An 18,902-nucleotide genomic window follows, 5' to 3' on the forward strand; every position below is an offset into this window, starting at 1 on the left:
TGAATTCATGGGTTGCCTTAGTGCCTCATTTAACCCATTTAATATTTTGTCTGAGCGGTGAGTTCTGGCCTCAGAACTGCTGAGTGACTTTGACAAGTCATGATACTTTGCTGGGTCTATTTCTTTTTTTAGAGGGTGGTAGTGGAGGGAGCTATTCCTTCATCCTCAAAATGAGGGAATGGGGCTAGATGTGGTATTTTTTAATATATCTAATGATAACTATCCAGTTATCAGTTTACGTGTTTCCCACACATTCCTCATTTTGCCCCACCACATCCCTACGCAGCACACGTTATCAGCCACTTTATGGTTCTTTCCTGGACTAAGATTCCATCAATACTTTCTCTTGTGCCTTTCACTCTCCTACCCTCTGAGAACACAAGTCACGTGTGACAGGTTCCTTGTTTTCAAGAAGCTTCTGTTCAGATTGGAAAGGTAAAGCTAGACTAGACATTAAATTATTATGGTCTGAACGGAGGGACACACGATAATGCAATAGGAGCTATGTTTGTTACCTGCCACGTAACAAATGACCACAAACTTGGCAGCTTAAAACAACACACATTTGTTATTTCATAGTTTTTGTGGGTGAGGAGTCTGGGTTCAACTTAGCCAAGTCCCCTGTGGCGTCTCACAAGCCTGCAGTCAAGATGCTGGCGTGGCTCTGTTTCTTACTGGAGCCCAGGATCTTCTCCCAAGCTGATGCAGGCATTGGCAGAATTTCTTCCAGACACCGGACTGAGGATCCTGTTTTCTTGCTGTCAGCTAGGGGCGAGTCTCAGCTCCCAGAGGCCCCTGCTGCTCCCTGCCATGGGTCTTCTCCATAAGCAAATCACAACATGGCAGCTTTCTTCCTCAGAGCCAGCAGGAGACTCTCTGACCCCAGTCTCCTAAGAAGTGTTAGATAATGTAACTGTCATCATAGGAGTGACACACATCACCTTTGTCATGTTCTATTGCCTAAAAGCAAGCCACAAGTCCTGCCCCCCCCCCCCCCCCCCCCGGCAATGGGAGATTATACAAGTGTGTGACTCACTGGAAGGTGTGTGTGTGTGTGTGTGTGTGTGTGTGTGTGTGTGATGTCACTGGAAGGTGTATTTGCCACAGGAATCTAAAAAAAAAAGAGAAGTCAGAGTGAATTGGAATCCTCAGGGGAGGCTTTACAGAGGGATTTAAGCAAGAGCTTGAAGGAGTAGAATTTAGACCAGCAAAGAGGAAAAGAGGTGGGCCATCTAGGATCAAAGGACTATACACAAGCAAAGGTTTGAAGGTGGGGTTGGGGAGAACCAGCAGGTTGGGAGAACCTGCTGACTTTGTACATCATAAAGGGTAGGAGGAACTTTTTTTTTCTTTAACCAAAAGAAAGCTGGGTAGTGAAGAGAGTCCTGGCCATGGTGTCAGAAAATCTGGGTTCAGTACTGCTATCAACTAGCAGTTTATAGTGGGGCCTGCTGGTTAGCTCAGCCTGGTTTCCAGTAGGTACTTCTATTTACCTTGCTATTGGGAGGACCACGTAAGCTCTTGGGTTGGAAGTGCTCTGCAAACGGTCTGGGTCCCATTTCCAAAGGCAGCTTCGGTGAGTTCCAAGACCCCACTCTCTCCTAGTCCCCTAACCCCCGTCTCCCGCTCTGGGAATCCTCTTTCTCAGTCCGTCACCAGGTCTCTTTCCTCTTTAAGTCTCCTGACCGGCTAGAGGGGGCACCATTCCAGGTTTCGGACTTGGCACCCTTCTCACTTTGTTACCCGCTGTGTTTTGGTGCATCATCCACCACCCCCTACCACCTGGCGCCCACGCTCACCAATCCATGCTCGGGCCAGACCACTTCCCCAGCGCGATTCACGTGTCCACCCAATTAGTCATCCATCCTGCCTGGATCTCCCCCAAACCCCTCCAATCCACACCCGGAACTGAATTTCTTGTCCTCCCCGCTGGCCTCTTCCTCTTCCCTCGGTCTTGGGCAATCACACCGCCAAGTCAAGGCTCTTAGGCCATTCTTTCCTGCCCCGCCCTCACAGAGGGGCTCGGAGGGGAGCCAAGTGCCTTCCGCCCCGGGGGCCTCCTCCTACCACCCTTGCCCAAGACTCGATCTCGTCAATTCTCGCGGGAATCACGCCACCAACTTCTCAGTCGATACGACCTCGTTTTGTTCACGCTTCCTGCAGGATGAACATTCTGAAACACAAATATAGTAATATGTCTGCTCTGCTTAAAAGTATTCAGAGGCCCCTTAAATACTTGGGAATGAAGTTCGAACTCTTGGACACGATGATCAATATCTGAATACCTCCCTTTATTCTGGCCCACCTGCCCCGTCCCCTCGGCCGCAGTCCTACCGAACTGCCGGCGGCTTTCACTCTGCACCCTGCTCTTTCAAATCTGTTTGAACGCACTGTTCCCCCCGTCAGAAGTGCCCTTCCACACCATTCTTCTCTGCCTTACTAACCCTTCTTACCCATGATTACTCAGTTTAGCGATTCCGTTTTGAAGGCCCCGCTCCTATGGGCACTCTTGCCAGCTGTGCAGGTCTCTATCACAGCTCTCATTACTCCAGAGACCCAAGGCCAGTGTTGTAATTTCTTCTTTAGCTGTCTTCTCTTGCTACATAGTGAGTTCTTGAGAAGAGTAATGGTGTCTTCGTTTCTTATTTTGATGTTCTGATCACCTTTTCTTCCAATCTCATCCTTTCTACATATTTTATGTATTTATTTTTTGAATAGGCAACACATTCATCTAAAAATTCCAAAGCTACAAAAAACTATATAATGAAAAGTTTCCCTCCAACCCCTGTCCCCACCCCAGCTGCCCAGTCCCCTTCCCCAGAGGCAATCAATATTAGCAGTTTCTGGTGAATACTTCCAGAGATACAAATACTTCCACAGATGAAAACATACCTATGGTGCCCCTTTTATACCAAAATGGTGTCATGTTCTACAGGCTGTGCTGTACCTTGTTTCCACTTATGTACTGTATCCACCAGATCATTTCAGTACCTAAGGAGCTTCCTTATTCTTTATTTACAGTTTTCAATTTTCCATTGTGGTTGTATCCTAAGTTAACACATAAACATTAGGTTATTTCCAGTCTTTTGCAAATACAGATAATACTGCAACGATTATCTTCACACAAATGTCACTTCACACATGTAGAAGTTGGACCTTAGAATGAATTCCTAGAAGTGGACTTGCCAGATCAAAACGTGTGTGCATTTGTGAGTTTCGCCATGTCATATTGCCCTTCATGGAGTTTAGATACCATCTGACTTATCTTTGTATCCCTAGCCACTATTAGAGAGTCTAGAACTCTCTAATCACAACATGGCAGCTTTGTAATGCTGTGTTGCTGTAATAGTTGTGTAACTATTGACACTCTTCTTCATTAGCTTGGTTATAAAATAAGGTCATACTAACTTTTATGTTCTTTTTTAAAAAATTTTTTAAATGTTTATTTATTTATTGAGACAGAGAGAGACAGATCATTAACGGAGGAGGGTCAGAGAGAGAGGGAGACACAGAATCTGAAACAGGCTCCAGGCTCCGAGCTGTCAGCACAGAGCTCTACGCAGGGCTCGAACTCACAGGCCACAAGATCATGACGTGAGCCAAAGTCGGATGCTCAACAGACTGAACCACCCAGGCACCCCTAACTTTTATGTTCTAATAACTGAATCCTTATCCCACAGTTTTGCAATGTCTTAATTATTCCACTATTCCCCTCCCCCACATCCTGAGCAACTACTGGAAACCTGTACATAGTCCACAAATTCTTTCACGGGGTTGCCTGTTGCTTTTTTTTTTTTTTAATCTTTTTTAATGTTTACTTATTTTTGAGAGAGAGAGAGGGAGAGGAAGAGGAAGGGGCAGAGAGAGAGGGAGACACAGAAGGAGGCTCCAGGCTCTGAACTGTCAGCACAGAGCCTGACGTGGGGCTCAAACCCACCAACCAGGAGATCATGACTCCAGCCAAAGTTGGACACTTAACCAACTGAGCCACCCAGGTGCCCACCTGTTGCTTTATGAGTCATCAGATCTCTCTCTGCAAGTTAACTTTTACTGTTTTTTTTTTAACTATGCATTCCTGTCGCTTCTCTTGGATTGTCTTTTTTTTTAAGTTTATGCATTTATTTTTGAGAGAGAGAGAGAGATGACGAGTGGGAGAAGGGTGGGGAGGGGGGAGAAAGAGAATCCCAAGCAGGTTCCACATGTCAGCATGGAGCCTGACGTGGGGCTTGATCCCACCAACCATGAGATCATGACCTGAGCTGAAATCAAGAGTCAACACCCAACTGACGGAGCCACCCAGGTGCCCCTCTCCTGGATTGTTCATTAGCTTTGTGGCCTCTCTCTGCCTATTTATTCATCTATAAATAGGGCACATTACAGGGTTGTGAAGATTAAATGAGATTATAGATGTAAAGCACTTAGAAGTGTTTGACACAGGGTAATGTTGAGAGACAGGCCTTCAGGAGTCTGTCATGCTTCTACCCATCTTCCTGGGTATGCCAAAAATTCAAGACTCTGACTGCTCTTTACCAGGATCATTACCCAGGGTTGTGTTTATAATGAGCAACTTTAAGGAATGAAGTAATGTCTCCCTCCAGCACAAAGAACAGGTTTGCTCACTGCTTCCCTATAAAATGGCAGGTTCCCCAAGCTCAGTGTTTCTCAGCTGTGGTGTAAATCCACCAAACAAATGCACAGCATTCATCTGAGCCATTGGTGTCATTCCCATAGACTTGGGGGAAGAGGAATTGACACAAACGTGCTGAAGTTCATGTTACTTCCTGTGTCATAACAGTCCCATTGTCTCCCACCCAGGGATTCTGGGACTTTTGTCAGCATCCAAGAAACAGTAACAGACTAACTCATTAGCCCATCAGTACCATAAAATCAAATACAAGTCTTGAGTACTAATTGCTTAAGTAAGCTATTTTCATTATTTTTGCTCTTACTGTTTTTACTTGCCTTTGCCTGGCATTCTGCACACTGAGTTTGAGTTTGGGTAGTTTGCCAAAAAACATCAACTGCTGCCATTGGCAAAGAATCCTACTGTGCTGTTGGAAGAAACAAAATAAATTTGAAATTAAAGTAACTTCAAAATCATTGCCCAACTTAAATTATTACTTGGCCCCTCTGATATCCAGTTCTAAATCGCTGAGACATGTTTCCTCCACATATGTTTTTTGTACAGTTGGGGCATAGTTTTTATGTAGTTGCAATACATGAAAAAAAAGTTGCGAAAAACCGGGCCTTAGTTCCTGTTACCTAATAGCTGGGTGACTTTGGGCTCTACGGTTCAGCTTCCTAATAAGTGAAACAGACAAATGAATTCATGATCCAGTCAGCTCACAAGTTTGTTGGGGCCATGGAATAAACTAACGTATGGGAACACAAAAGGTACTGAACAAATGAACTATTATCATTTAAGACTGTAACTTAAGTCTGTTGAATCACAAACGTCAATTTATCCTAAAATTATTGCTTTAAAGACTACGAACGGAGTTACGAAAGGAAAGAAGAAAAAAACTCGTTCCACGTGACGAGCTCAATCAGTATGCCCGACTCGGCGCTGGGTTAGCTGTTCAAACTACAACTCCCGGCAGGCTTTGTTCCCCAACTATGTCACATAACCTCCGCCGGGGCCCGGCGCCCTCCCCCGCCCCCACCATCCAGAAACTACAACTCCCAGGAGGCTCCACGGATACCAACCGTCCGTTTTCCCTCCGCCCCCGGCCTCCCCTTTACCTCCCCCGGCAGCTCTGTGGCCGACTTGGGTTCCGCGGGCGGCGGAGCGGGCGCGCGCTCCGGGGGTCGCGCGGCTGCCGAGAAGGGCGAGCGCGCGCGGGGAGGGAGTGGAGGCGTAGGGGGGCGGGGGTACGGCTCGCTCGCTCGCAAGATGGCGGACGAGGACGGGGAAGGGATTCACCCCTCAGCCCCTCACAGGAACGGAGGTGGCGGCGGCGGTGGGGGCTCTGGGCTCCACTGCGCGGGGAACGGCGGCGGGGGAGGCGGCGGCCCGCGGGTCGTGCGCATCGTCAAGTCCGAGTCCGGCTACGGCTTCAACGTGCGGGGCCAAGTGAGCGAGGGCGGGCAACTGCGGAGCATCAACGGGGAGCTGTACGCGCCGCTGCAGCATGTGAGCGCCGTGCTGCCCGGGGGGGCGGCCGACCGGGCCGGGGTGCGCAAGGGGGACCGCATCCTGGAGGTGTGAGTATCTGGGCTGCCCGCTGCCCCACCCCGCCCCGCCCCGTCTCCTCCGCCAGTCCCTGCATCTCCCTCTACTCCTGTCGCCCTCAGGCCGCACCCCCCCTCCCCCAGACCCTGAACCGGCCTTCTCGACCCGGTCCCGCTCAGACCCCGCACCTCCGTGGGAGTTGACCCTTTCATCTCCCCGCACCCTGGGTTACCGCGACCCCCACCTCCCTCCCTGTAACTAGCTTACGTCCCTGCGCCCCTGCCGCTTTACCCCTGCCCCCATTCTTTCGCCTTCTTTTCTGCTCTTTTGCTTCCCCCCTGAGCATGCTGCTTTCTGCCCCTCGCTGACAGCGTCTCCTTTTTTGACCCGGCCCCTGTCGTGTCCTCCCCAAGTTTTCCAGCATCATAGTTTCTTGTTCTCCACTACTGCCGGCCGCCCCTGTGGACCTCCCCTCTGTCCCCTAGACCAAGTAGGCGGGACCTGTGGTCGGCTCCCACTTTTCCCCTGGGAACATCACCCTGCCGCTGCACTCCTTTTTCTTTCCTTAGATACCCTTTCCCTTTGGTTACGCACCCCCTGCATTTTTCTACCCTGCCGTGTGTCCCTTTCCTCTCCTCCGTCTTGGATGCACGCTCCCTAGAGTGTACCTCCTTTTCAGACCCTGGCTCGCACGCCCTTGTTTTGGTTGTGGTTGTGGGGGAGGGTGTCTTGGACACGGTCGTTTCTTTTCCGTATTACACCAGGATTTTGAATCTAGAGTCTCCCATCACTACATCCCTCGGAGAGTCCCTGTTCTGGCTCCCCGTCTTCACTCCTGCTCGCTCCATGCTCCTACTAAAAGTCAGTTTACGGTGAAGCTCTCCTTCCTTTTCACTTCCCCAAACTATGCCCCTCTCTGGCGTCTCCAGCCTCCTCCCTTTTCCCTGGCATGTCTTTCCATCCTCTCTCCTGCTCTATCCTCTTGTGATCCCGCGCTTGACTTTATCCTGTTCTTTCCCTCCTCCAGGCTGCTTTCCCTTCTCTTTTTAGGCCCCTTCTGCTGCTGCAACCCATCCTCTTCCCTGCTGCAGCCCCTCCCCCCTCACACTCCATCCTCGCTTCCCCACCGCATCCCTATAAAGCTCCAGCCGGATGCCGCCTTTCTTGCAGTTTCCGCGCAGACCCGCTCCACCCTTTTATCCAGGTGTTGTGGCTTTGTACTTTGTACTTTGTATTAAAAAAATTCGTTTGGTGATTGCGGGTGGACTGGTGGGGGGGTTTACGCTCTCATTATCAACATTCTCAGCAGTCCTCAGTCCTGGATCTCTCGCCTTTTTACTGAACCTTGTTTGATTTTCAGACTTTTGCCCTCTCCCTCAGGGCTTGGGTTTGCCCTCATGAAGTCTTTCTCATTTTTTATAAATGTTTTTTCTAATTTCCACAACCTCCAGCCTCTCCTCTAGTAAAATGGTAGGTTTGCTTGGTCAGGGTTTCAAAGAGGTTAGTATCTTGAAGATCTGGACCAAAGAGGAATCCACCCCTTATCCACCCCACCTTATGCCCCTTGCCCTTATCCTGGACATTCTTACTCTACGGTATCCACTCATTCTGTTTCCTCTTCTGAAGAAAGAGCGGCTCACTAGAGTAAGTGTTTGGAGCTATTAAACCTTCCGTTTATGCTCTCTTTTTTCATCAGTGTCTGGTATGCTCTTTTCTTATTCTCTGGCAATACATTCTTAATCCTCAGGCGTCTGCACCTTCAGATAAAGAATGCAGTAGTGACCTTTTGCTTTATACCTGGGCATCTAATTCTTTTCTTTCTAGATGACTCAAAATCTGTGGCTGATGTTTCCTTCTGGTAGAAGCTCTTGGAATTGTCATTTTCCTTTCCCTTTGGAAGTTAACTTTGGATCCAGCTGTTTGTTTATTTTTAAATTTAAAATTGAAGTCTTTATTTAAAATTGTAAATTTCTGATAAAGTTCTAAATCATTTCCTCTTTATAAGAGCTAAAGGAACTAAATAAAAATAAATAACTGAGGAAGACTACAGCTAACGTGATCAACCATTTCAAACATATATGTGTATATGTGAACTAACATAGTAGCTTTTTGCCTTTATTATGATTCTGCAGCAGAGTCTAGATCTAAATTAGGTACTGGGAGACCTCAGATCTGCTAGGACAAGTAGAAGGACTTGCCTCAGGCCCATGTTCCAGTCCAGGCCCATCCCTCCTTCTAGGGAGAAAACATTGAATTTTCGCACATTCTGGTGGTGACTGGAGAACTTTGTCTTAAAAGAGACAAGAAAGTGGGCAGGGTAAAATAATCCTCTTTGTTTAGAGAACCTTTCTTTGGAAGGCGGTGGTGATCAGACGTCTTACTGGCAGTGGTTTCTCACCTTCCAACTATTTTGATTTCCAAATTCTGTGAAGCTTCTCTGCTACTGGAGTGGAAATGGTGATAGTTGCAACAGAGAGTCAAGCAAGTTAGCAAGTTCTCTGAGACCTCAGTTCTAGAGTCTCTTCCCTTCTCCAAAGTCTCCATTATCTCCTTAGGTTTTCACGTGAGAGGAAGAAATCAGAGGTCAAACAGACATGATTCTTGAGGGATATATGTGCCTGCTACTTGTTTTGCTTTTGGTTAGGTTGATGCTAGTTTTCATAAAGCATTCTTTAGACAGCACTCCTTAGAGCTTTTCTCTTGTCTCCCATCCAAGTTCCTTAAGTTAACTTCTCTGTTGTCCCAGGAGAGTTTTGCATGTTGATGAAGTGCCAAGTGGGGTCAGGATTAGGCACAGGTAGATTATTACTGTGTAGACATAGTTTGTAAGAAGTCATAGGTGCATGTCTGGACCTTGATAATTGCTGTTTGAGATTTGTCCCTATTTTAGATGTTTTCCTTCTGTACAGATTATTCCCGTTTTCATATGTTGCCGTTGTTTGGACAACTGATAGAGGTGTGAGGTGTGAAAAAAGAGTGCAACTTTGAGATTTAAGGGACGAAAAGCTTGGACAAAAGGAAGAACATCAATTTCTTTGGTACTAGAGTATGAACAAGCCCTCTGGGCTCTAAATTTTATTGCAGATGGTAAGATTTCTACTAGCAATGTTAGTCTCCACCTTGTAATTTTTCCCAGTGTAGCATATATTGAATGTCTTCCCTTTGATCTCTGTATACCTGGAGGGATACTTTGAATAAATAGAACCAAAATAAATATATCTTTGCACTAATTATATAGTATGTGAAGTAACATTTGATTTCAGGTTAATTTTCTTAAGGTTAAAGTAGGAGTCTAAGGACTCCTGACTGATTTCTTGGAGGTGATCTTAGGAGAGTTTAAACATACAGTGGATATGGTTGTGGTACCATCATATTTTTGAGGAATTATATTTGTCTTTTGGCTAGTTTGGTATTTGGGTAGTGTGCTCTTTAATAAGATAAAGATTGGTTTGCACGCATTCAAAATCATGATTATATTCATGCCGGGTAGAGTATATGCCTTCCCTCTTGATAGCTACAAGATAATATTCCCATCACCTTCCCCTTGTTAAAGTTAAACCATAAGAAAAATTGAAGCTGTAGTGGGGCCTGGGTGGCTAGGTTTGTTGAGCATCCAACTCCTGATCCTAGGGTCCTGGGTGGGATCAAGCCCTGAATAGGGCTCCACACTGGGCGTGGAGCTTGCGTAAAATTCTCTCTCTCCTGCTCCCTCTACCCCTCCCCTTCTCTCTCTCTCTCTCTCAAAAAAAAAAAAAAAAAAAAGAAAGAAAGAAAATTGAAGTTATATGTATCTATATAAATTTGTTTATTTGGAGTTAATTTTAATAATTTAGGGATATCTCGTGGGCATTCTTTTTCCTTTTTTTTTTGGTGAGTGGGGCTTCATTTTATGTGAAAGTTTGGATTAAAAAGAGGTTGGTGCCACAAGAAGTATTTTTATGAGTTAAGTGTGAGTCATTTAATGTTGACTGCTAAGTACCTTCCCAGGAACTGCTTTCTCGTTTGTAGCTGACTTCTATTTGGCCCAGAGTTTCCAGATAGATTTTGGAAATAGTGTTTGAAATCATGGTTATTAATCAAAAGAAAATTTTGTGGTAGTGATTCTTGAGCTTTAGTGAGCATAGGAATCACTAGGTGTGCTTGTCAAAAGTGTAGATTCTTGGGCTCACCCTTTAAGAGTTTTGTATGATTCAGTAGGTCTTGCATGGAGCCTAGAAGTGTTTATTTTTTACTCCCTTTGCCAGACAGGTGTGGGTAATACAACCCACATACCCAACCCAGACCTGGATGACACTACAGGTTCTAGGCCTTGAATTCTCGTTTCATTTTATTTTCGTGATTATACTGAGAGTTATGAACAAAGACTGTACTAATGTTGATTTGTTAGGCTCCTGAATTCCAGCCCTTAGAAAATCAGTTAAGTAAGATAGTGGACTATTACATCTGCTCATCTAGACTTTATTGAATCTTTCTAAATGTTGTAGTAAAGATGGGTGATGAAGAGGTAAAACAAGTTCATAAAATCATTATATCACTTTGCACTTCATGTAGTGTGTTTGCATAGTGTGTTTACATTTTATCTTAACAATAGCCTTGTGAGATAGGGAAAATACAAATTCCTTGAGGTTGGGGACGTTCATCTATGTTGTTTCCCTAGCCAACATAATGGCACGTAGAGGGTATTATTCAATAAATACTTGCTGAATGAATGTATGAGCATTATTTGTCCCTTTTTTATGAGAGGAAACTGGGTGTTGCACTAATGGGTGTTAACCAGAATTAAACCCAGGTCTTTGGATTTTAAATCTGGTATATTTTCCATTTCTTTGTTTTCTCAGCTATTTTTCTAACTTTTTTTTTTTTTTAAGTTTATGTTGAGAGCAAGCGTGAGTGGGGGAGGGTCAGAGAGAGAGAGAGAGAGAGGGAGAGAGACAATCCCAAGCAGGCTCCGTGCTCAGTGTGGAACCCAGCTTAGGGCTTGATCTCACAACTGTGAGATCATGACCTGAGCTGAAATTATAAGAGTTTTGGCTGCTTAAAAGACTGAGCCACCAAGGTGTCCCTGTTTTCTGAGCTATTTTTGACTCTTAGTAGTCAACTATTCTTGACTAAATAGTCACTTAAAATTCAGTCACATCCTTATAAACTTGGATATTAGCTTGAGCTTTGGTTCTATTATTACAAAATATAACTGTCTTATATCTTCATTTACCGTCTCTCTGGTTGTAAAATTGAATGGGTGACGGGGGAACAAAGTGGTTATTCTTTGCCCTTGTTTGTTGCTATCTTTATTGGTTATCAGTGAGGAGAGCCTGACATAATCGTAATTGCAGTCCCAGGACATGCTTTTAATTCCCTAGGTAGTTGAGGTAGCAAACAAATAAAACTAAATTTGAAAATACCATTAGCTTCTCCTTGGAAATCACTTCCACAACATTGCCATTACCAGGAACAAACCTGTTGTTTAGTAACATGAAGATGTGTCTAGGTCATATAAATGATTGTGAAGAAGGGTTCAGTCAGCACCCACTGACTAGTTTGTTCCAGGTGAGGGTTTGTTACCATGTTCTCAAGGATAATTATTTTTTAAGATAAGTTCTGTTGGGAGTGATTCTTAGGATAAGCAAAAGGGTCACTTGACAAGCAGACACAATATTTGATCACTGCACGGTGCTTTGGGAGCATGATCTGTGGTGAATTTATTCGGTAGATGGTGGCATTTCTGACACTGGATATTGTGGTGGGTTAGGTTAGAGGCATTTAGAATCGTTCTCTTTGACTATCTGCTGTGTAGATGATTTCTGTGCTGCTCTAGCAGTCCTGTAAAAAAAAAAAAAACCTATGTATGGGTGGTATGACTCCAGCTCCATGTGTGGAAAAAAATATATAGGCAGTTTAAGTTTGTTCATTTATCTTGAGAGAAAGGGGGTGGGGCGAGGGGCAGAGAGATGGGGAGAGAATCCCTAGCAGGCTATGCATGAACCCACGGACTGTGAGATCATGATGAGAGCCAAAAGCAAGATTTGGATGCTTAATGCACAGTTTTAAAATATTTCTTAAAAACTTGCAATTCTCTTGGGGTGGCCTGGGTGGCTCAGTCAGTTAAGCATCTGACTTTGGCTCAGGTCATGATCTCACGGTTCGTAGATTCTGGCCCCGTGTTGGGCTCTGTGCTGAAGCTCAGAGTCTGGAACCTGCTTCAGATTCTGTATCTCCTCCTCTCTCTGCTCCTCCCCCTCTCATGTTCTGTCTCTCTCTCTCTCTTTCAAAAATGAACATTATATATATATTTAAAAACTTTCAACTCTCTGTAAGAAATACATTTTATATTAGAGCCCAATATAAATACAAAAAAAAAAATCCATGTGAAACAAGTTTCACTAAACTGTATTTACTGGTATCATGCCTCCTGACAGTTTTTAGTCTGTTCAGTATTTTGGAATTTTTTGTTTTTTGAATGCTGATGGTGAATGAATAGTCGTGAATTTCATGACTATTAGGTTATGGTCCATTGTTTGAAAAACAGTAATTTGAGCATCACTTTTCTGATGTTGGCCTACTGATATCACCTCATGTTCAGTCTGGTTCCATAATTAAGCACAAACTATGTGTAAATTACCGTTAGGCTTGTACAAGTCACAGTCCCTGCATTCCCTGTAGCAGAGAAGGTACATATATAAACAATTTACTGTGTGTAAATCAAAATGAATTAATGGAGATAAAGGAAAAATACAATGGTAGTTTAAAGGGGAAAGTGAATATGCTTGAAATGATTGGTGGGTAGATAGGTCAATTTAAGGCACTTAAATGGCGATTGAAGGACAAGTATAATTTCAGTAGGCAGAAAAGGGGGAAGGATTTCATAGGCTGAGGAAACTGTGTGACCAAAGGGAGGAAGATATGAAAAGTTCTTAGGATAACAAGGAATCTAAAGTTGCTGTTTATGTGTAGACAGTTGTGCCTGAAGTTAGATCAAAAAGGGCTTTGGGGTACCTGGATGGCTCAGTCGGTTGAGTGTCTCACTCTTGATTTCCGCTCGGGTCATGGTCTTGTGGTTCATGAGTTGGAGCCCCAAGTCAGGTGCTGACGGTGGGGAGCCTGCTTGGGATTCTCTGTCTCCCTCTCTCTCTGCCTCCCTCCCCTGCGTGTGTGTTTTTTCTCTTTCTCTAATAAATATTTAAAAAGGGCTCTGAGGGGTGCCTGGGTGGCTCAGTCGGTGGCTAAGCAGTTAAGTGGCTGACTTCATCATAGGTCAGGATCTTGCATCAGGCTCTGTGCTGACCGCTCAGAGCCTGGAGCCTACTTGGGATTCTGTGTCTCCCTCTCTCTCTGCCTCTCCCCCTCTGTCTCTCTCCATCTCAAAAATGAATAGACGTTAAGAAAAAATTTAAAAATAAAAAGGGCTTTGAATGCAATGCTACCAAATTTGGATTCTGTTCTGTTTTTGAGATCAGAATATAATATGTGTTAATATTTAGGACTCCCTGTGAATTTACTTTTTATTTAATTATTTACCTGAAGAGGTTGACTAACTTTTCCAAGGCCAAAGAGGAAAATCACTATTAGAATTAGAAGAATTTCAGAGCATCTAGTCTCTTGGGCTGTCTTGTACTATATAAAGAAGGGAACAAAGAACGACTAAGCTCTTAACACCCAGAGCTGGGAACAGCTGATGAGGAGCTGGTTGCCTTTATTTTGTGTGTTTCACCTCACAATCTAGCTTCTTGAATATCCACTTCTCTTTCAAGTGTTAAGTGAGTATACATACTGTTGTGTTTATAGTTGATAAGTGATCGTTATATGCTGGAGGTCCAGTGTGCTCTGCCCTGCTTATGGTGTTTGATTTAAATCTTTTGTTTCTGTATATAGCATATTGTTGGGAGTTGAGGAGACTGAAGACAGACAGGCAACTTAACACAATACAAATGTTTTACCCGTTGTCTGCCTTCAGAATGAAAATTCATACAAAGACCTTTTTTTTTTTAAGCAGGTGGGGACGGGGTAGAGAGAGAGGAAGAGAGAAAGAATCCCAAGCAGACTCCTCACTGTCTCTGGAGGAGCCTGACACGGGGCTCAAACTCGCAAACGAGGGAGATAATAACCTGAGCCGACGTTAAGAGTCATACATTTAACCTACTGAACCATGTAGGTGCCCCTACAGAGACACTTAAAAAGTGTCTTTTTGCTTTCTCTCAGTAATGCGAGGGGTACTTCAGGATTAAATTGTGTGGTATTGTATTAGCCACATGCTAGGTAGTATGTGTGTAGTCTCTTGTTTATTACTCAGTGTTCCCTGCTAACCAAGTAAGGGTTGAGATAGTTGAGAAAATACACCTGTCTACAAGGTATTAAAGTTGCAGAGTAAGGAACTGTATTTGAGTATTCTTATGTGTACTTCCTTCCACGAACTTCCGTTGTTATGAAAGCATCTTTTAAATGATTTATTTTTGCTCAAGCCGTCAGACCTCAGAGCAAAGCTAGACTGACAGATCTATGTATTCTGTGGACTTGAAACACAAGTAATTAGTTTACTTCTCTTTGGAAAACTACAGAGTGTCTGCAGAGAGTCAGCTGCTTGTGGATATTCTCCCAGCTGTGCTCAAGCAACTGATTACTCCTAGACAACCATTCAGGACAAACCAGGAAGTTATCTCCCTGTTGCCCGGCCAGGACCGCGGTACTTTTATATTTTTAGGTCTGTCTAGTTTGTTCATTTAGCATGTTTTAAAAATTGGGAGATTGAAGCGCCTGGGTGGCTCAGTCGGTTAAGGGTCCGTCTGACTTCGGCTCAGGTCATGATCTCACGGTTCATGAGTTTGAGCCCAGTCTTGGGCTCTGTGCTGACAGCTCAGAGCCTGGAGCCTACTTCAGATTCTGTGTCTTCCTCTCTCTCTGCCCCTCCCCCACTCATGCTCTGTCTCTCAAAACTAAATACATGTTAAAAAAAATTTTTTTTAAATGGGAGATTGATTAAATTAATTTTTGGTGATCTTGGAAAATGTGAAAGTTTTGGAAGCTTCTACTTCTTTTGCTGATCAGTTTAATCATCTATAAAGTTTGTAACTTATAAAGTGTGTAGTTTGTTTACTGAATGCACCATGGGTTACTGGAATTTTTTTAACCCAGTATTTTGGTAGGGTTAAAAACTACTTTTTGGATCTGTTTTCTAAAGATGTAACCTGCATCTGTCTTTACTTGGAAACAGCAATGACTTTTGTTCTATAGCTGGTATTTTGAATCTAAGTAAGTGTGACACTTTTACGAGTTATGTGTTGATAGATTACTTTAGATTTCCCTGCCATAACCAGTTGTCCTTTATGTTGCTGATTAGAAAAGGTCTTACTGTACCTTTCTTCTTGTTCAATGTGTTGAAATAGACCACAGTTTACAGAAGCTGTAGTCTGTGTTCCTCAGCTTCCAAAAGACATTGCCCACAATTAATTTGAATTAAAGAGTGTTATTTGACTGCTAAAGGGCTATATCCCTTCAAAAGTATATCTTTTAATAACTAAATGTTGTTGTTGTTACTAATTTTTAAAGGCTGTCATAGGTGAAGGTATTTTGAGCCTTTTTTTTCCCCAGTAGTGATAGATTTACACTTTTGTTTGTGCACTCATGTATAGTACCTCTTGAGAGTAATTGAATATTTAGGAGATAAGTATTGGGATTCAGGGTGCAGGCTGTTATCCTAGAACAGATCACAGGAGGAGTCATGTGGAGTCATGCTTTAAAACACATTATGTAGTAATCCAGAAATAGTCGTGAAATAGAACTTAAAAAAATTAAGATTCCATCTTTTGTAATTTATGTCACTTGCAAACTAAGGTTGTTGATAAAGCTGGTGAATTTTATTCTTTAACTTTCATTGTGATCAGTATACCAAATTGAAAACATCTGGGTGTGGCATTTAACTTTGCCATGTAGGCAGTGGTCCAAAATATAGCAGATCTCAAACTCTTGAGTTGGTGTTGGAAATGATTTAGGACTAATTATGTTTGTTTTCTGGTGTATAACTGAGGGAGAAGCTCTCAGCAATAGTGTACTGAGGAGGCTGTCAGGCTAAAGAAACTAGTAGCTTTCTTACCCCTAACATTCATCATCCCACAGCATAAAGAAGTAACCCATTTTCACATCCAGCCTTACATTTCATGAGAACCATGAGTTGCTACTTGTTGATCATATGTTTAAAGACAAAAATTTAAAAACAAAATCCTATCAAAATAAGTCAATATTGTATATAGTTTTAGTATCAGAACTTTCTTTAATACCTTATTGGTAATTCATATCTGTCATGTGAAGGAACCTATTGTGCTTAAATTTTTTCATACCAAGTGTGGTACATTTAGTTTTCATGAGATGAAACAGTGTAATTACAATAGATTATTCCCAGAATTCACATGAAGTATAGACTTGCTTTTTAAATGTCAGCATGTTTATTTCTTACTCCTTCTAACCTCATTTGCTATCCTTGGAGTCAGTATTTATATTTTAAAAAATTAATAAAAACAATTTAGTTACTTTTATTTTCAACATATTTGAATAAAAGAAAACATAGCTCCACTTTGAAATTGCTTACATAATTGAATGCCATATTTTACTCTTAAGCATTATTTTTATTACCTCCTATAATAGAAAACAAAATGATCACTAATACTAAAACTTGAAAAATGTAGAGCTTGCATAATAGTTTTAGTACTTCCCCCTGAACACTGAAACCAATGTAAAAGTTAAAAATAAGGAGTGCATGGAGGAAAACCATTATTGAATGTTTTTTGTGCTAGCCTTAATGATTTTTTTTCATTCATTCAGGCAAAAATTTTAATGAGCACTTCCTACCTGATGAACACGGGATTAGACACGGATAGAAAGCTGAATAACATGTAGTCCTTGCATTTAGGAAATTTATGGTATGGTGGGGAATGGGAAGATTAACAGTTTGTTGTTGGAGTAAACCTTGGGAGGGCCAAGGAAATAAAGATGGTACCTGCCTGGACTGGGATTGGCAGGGGAGGAAGGACAGAAGCCTCAGGTCATTTCTTAAGCCCAGTTGACCTGAAGTCTCAACCTTCCTCTCCTCTTCTAGTCTGCCAATGGGATGAACAATTATCCTTAAATCCCCCTAGGTATTTTTCTGCCCTTAGTTATCTAAATTAGTAAATGCAAGTGCCCAGGAACCTTGTGCATTTTAGCAGAAGTCTCCCAGACAAAATGTACTAAAACTATAAGGATTATGTAATTTATCACCCAAACCAAGGCACTTGAAAATGAAAGAGGACTTAATTATTCCAGGACAACAGATATAAACTAGGTGTGTCTTAGCAACCTAGAACACAGGTCTATAGCCTAAATGATTTAAATATAGGAGGTTGGGTTTTTTGTTTTTTTTTTAATGTTTTATTTATTTTTGAGACAGAGAGAGACAGCATGAATGGGGGGAGGGTCAGAGAGAGAGAGGGAGACACAAAATCCGAAGCAGGCTCCAGGTTCTGAGCTGTCAGCACAGAACCCGACGCGGGGCTTGAACTCACAGACCACGAGATCATGACCTGAGCCGAAGTCGGACGCTCAACCGACTGAGCCACCCAGGCACCCCTGGGTTTTTTTTTTTTTTTTTTTTTTTTTTTTTAAGAGAGAGAGGGTGGAGGAGGAGTGGAGAGAGGGAGACAAAGGATCTGAAGTGGGCTCTGCACTGACAGCGGAGAGCCCCACACGGGGCTCGAACTCAAAAACCGTGAGATCATGACCTGAGCTGAAGTTGGATGCTTGACCGACTGAGCCACCCACCCAGGCACCCCTGGAAGGCTGTTTTATTTTTATTTAAAATTTTTTTTTAAATATATGAAATTTATTGTCAAATTGGTTTCCATACAACACCCAGTGCTCATCCCAAAAGATGCCCTCTTCAATGCCCATCACCCACCCTCCCCTCCCTCCTACCCCCCATCAGCCCTCAGTTTATTCTCAGGTTTTAAGAGTCTCTTATGCTTTGTCTCTCTCCCACTCTAACCTCTCTCTTTTTTTTTTTTTTTTTCCTCTGGAAGGCTGTTTTAAAATAAGACTGGGGTTCTGTTAAGGAGGGAAATGAACAAGTTTGTTTGTATTCTTGGGGACTAGTGGTTACATAGGCCTTACATGTAATTATTGAATAACAATGAGCTTTTTTCGAATAGCTTGATTGTAATTTTATACCTATTTTAAAAATATCTTAAAGCCTTTTTATACTTTTTTCAAAAATAAATCTACTTGCATAGGTGATATTTGTATACTGAATTGCCTTGAATTAGAAAGTTTGAGGAATCTGTTACTTCTTCCTAAGTAATAAGCCCTTATTACTTCTGGCAGGAGGTATTAAGGTTGAAATACATGTGTGCCTTATTTGTACTTTTCCTGCCTTGGGCAGTATTCTCTGTGAATAGAACACCCAGCTAAGGGTGAAGAGTCCAGCTGATGATAAGCAGCTTATTTGACAAGGTACTTACTATTTTTTTCTCTTTTTGGGAAGATCAGACGTGATTGACACACTTCTCTGTTTCTCAACTTTGTCAGAGCCATATTTTATTGTTATTAATACTCTCTTTTGCCCAGTGTTAAAATTCCTGGGTATAAGTGCTTTAAAATGTTGGTATAAATATTGAATTTTGCTTTTGATACTTAATACACCAAGGAATTTGTGAGCTAGGGCTTTGCATAGAATGCTGGAAATCATTTAATTTGGTTTACACGTAGTTGA

General features: G+C 42.8%; 1 protein-coding gene and 1 long non-coding RNA gene across 7 annotated transcripts in view; one reads left to right on the plus strand and one right to left on the minus strand.

Annotated features, from left to right (window-relative positions):
• Nucleotides 1-544: 544 nt before the first annotated feature.
• On the minus strand, nucleotides 545-3,050 carry LOC102902421. Of its 5 annotated transcripts, none has more exons than XR_002161322.3 (4): nucleotides 2,948-3,050; nucleotides 2,454-2,613; nucleotides 1,037-2,173; nucleotides 545-890 (listed from the first exon to the last, which is right to left on the minus strand). It is a non-coding gene; the product is annotated as an uncharacterized LOC102902421 (long non-coding RNA). The 5 variants fall into 5 exon arrangements; XR_002161321.3 differs by having other exon boundaries at nucleotides 2,454-2,686; XR_006583047.1 differs by having other exon boundaries at nucleotides 1,494-2,173; nucleotides 2,454-2,746.
• A 2,691-nt stretch (nucleotides 3,051-5,741) lies between these two features.
• SNX27 (sorting nexin 27) overlaps nucleotides 5,742-18,902 on the plus strand; it is a 69,814-nt gene continuing 56,653 nt past the window's right edge. Inside the window, exon 1 of one of the 2 annotated variants that reach the window (XR_006583045.1) lies at nucleotides 5,742-6,204. Coding sequence is in view for 1 of the 2 variants with exons in the window: in XM_023259168.2 (XP_023114936.1) it covers nucleotides 5,894-6,204 (311 nt within the window). In the remaining variant the exon portion in view is untranslated. The remainder of the gene's footprint in view (nucleotides 6,205-18,902) is intronic. The other variant, XM_023259168.2, reaches the window with a different exon arrangement.

This window comes from Felis catus, chromosome C1 (assembly GCF_018350175.1).
Source record: "Felis catus isolate Fca126 chromosome C1, F.catus_Fca126_mat1.0, whole genome shotgun sequence".
NCBI lineage: Eukaryota > Metazoa > Chordata > Mammalia > Carnivora > Felidae > Felis > Felis catus.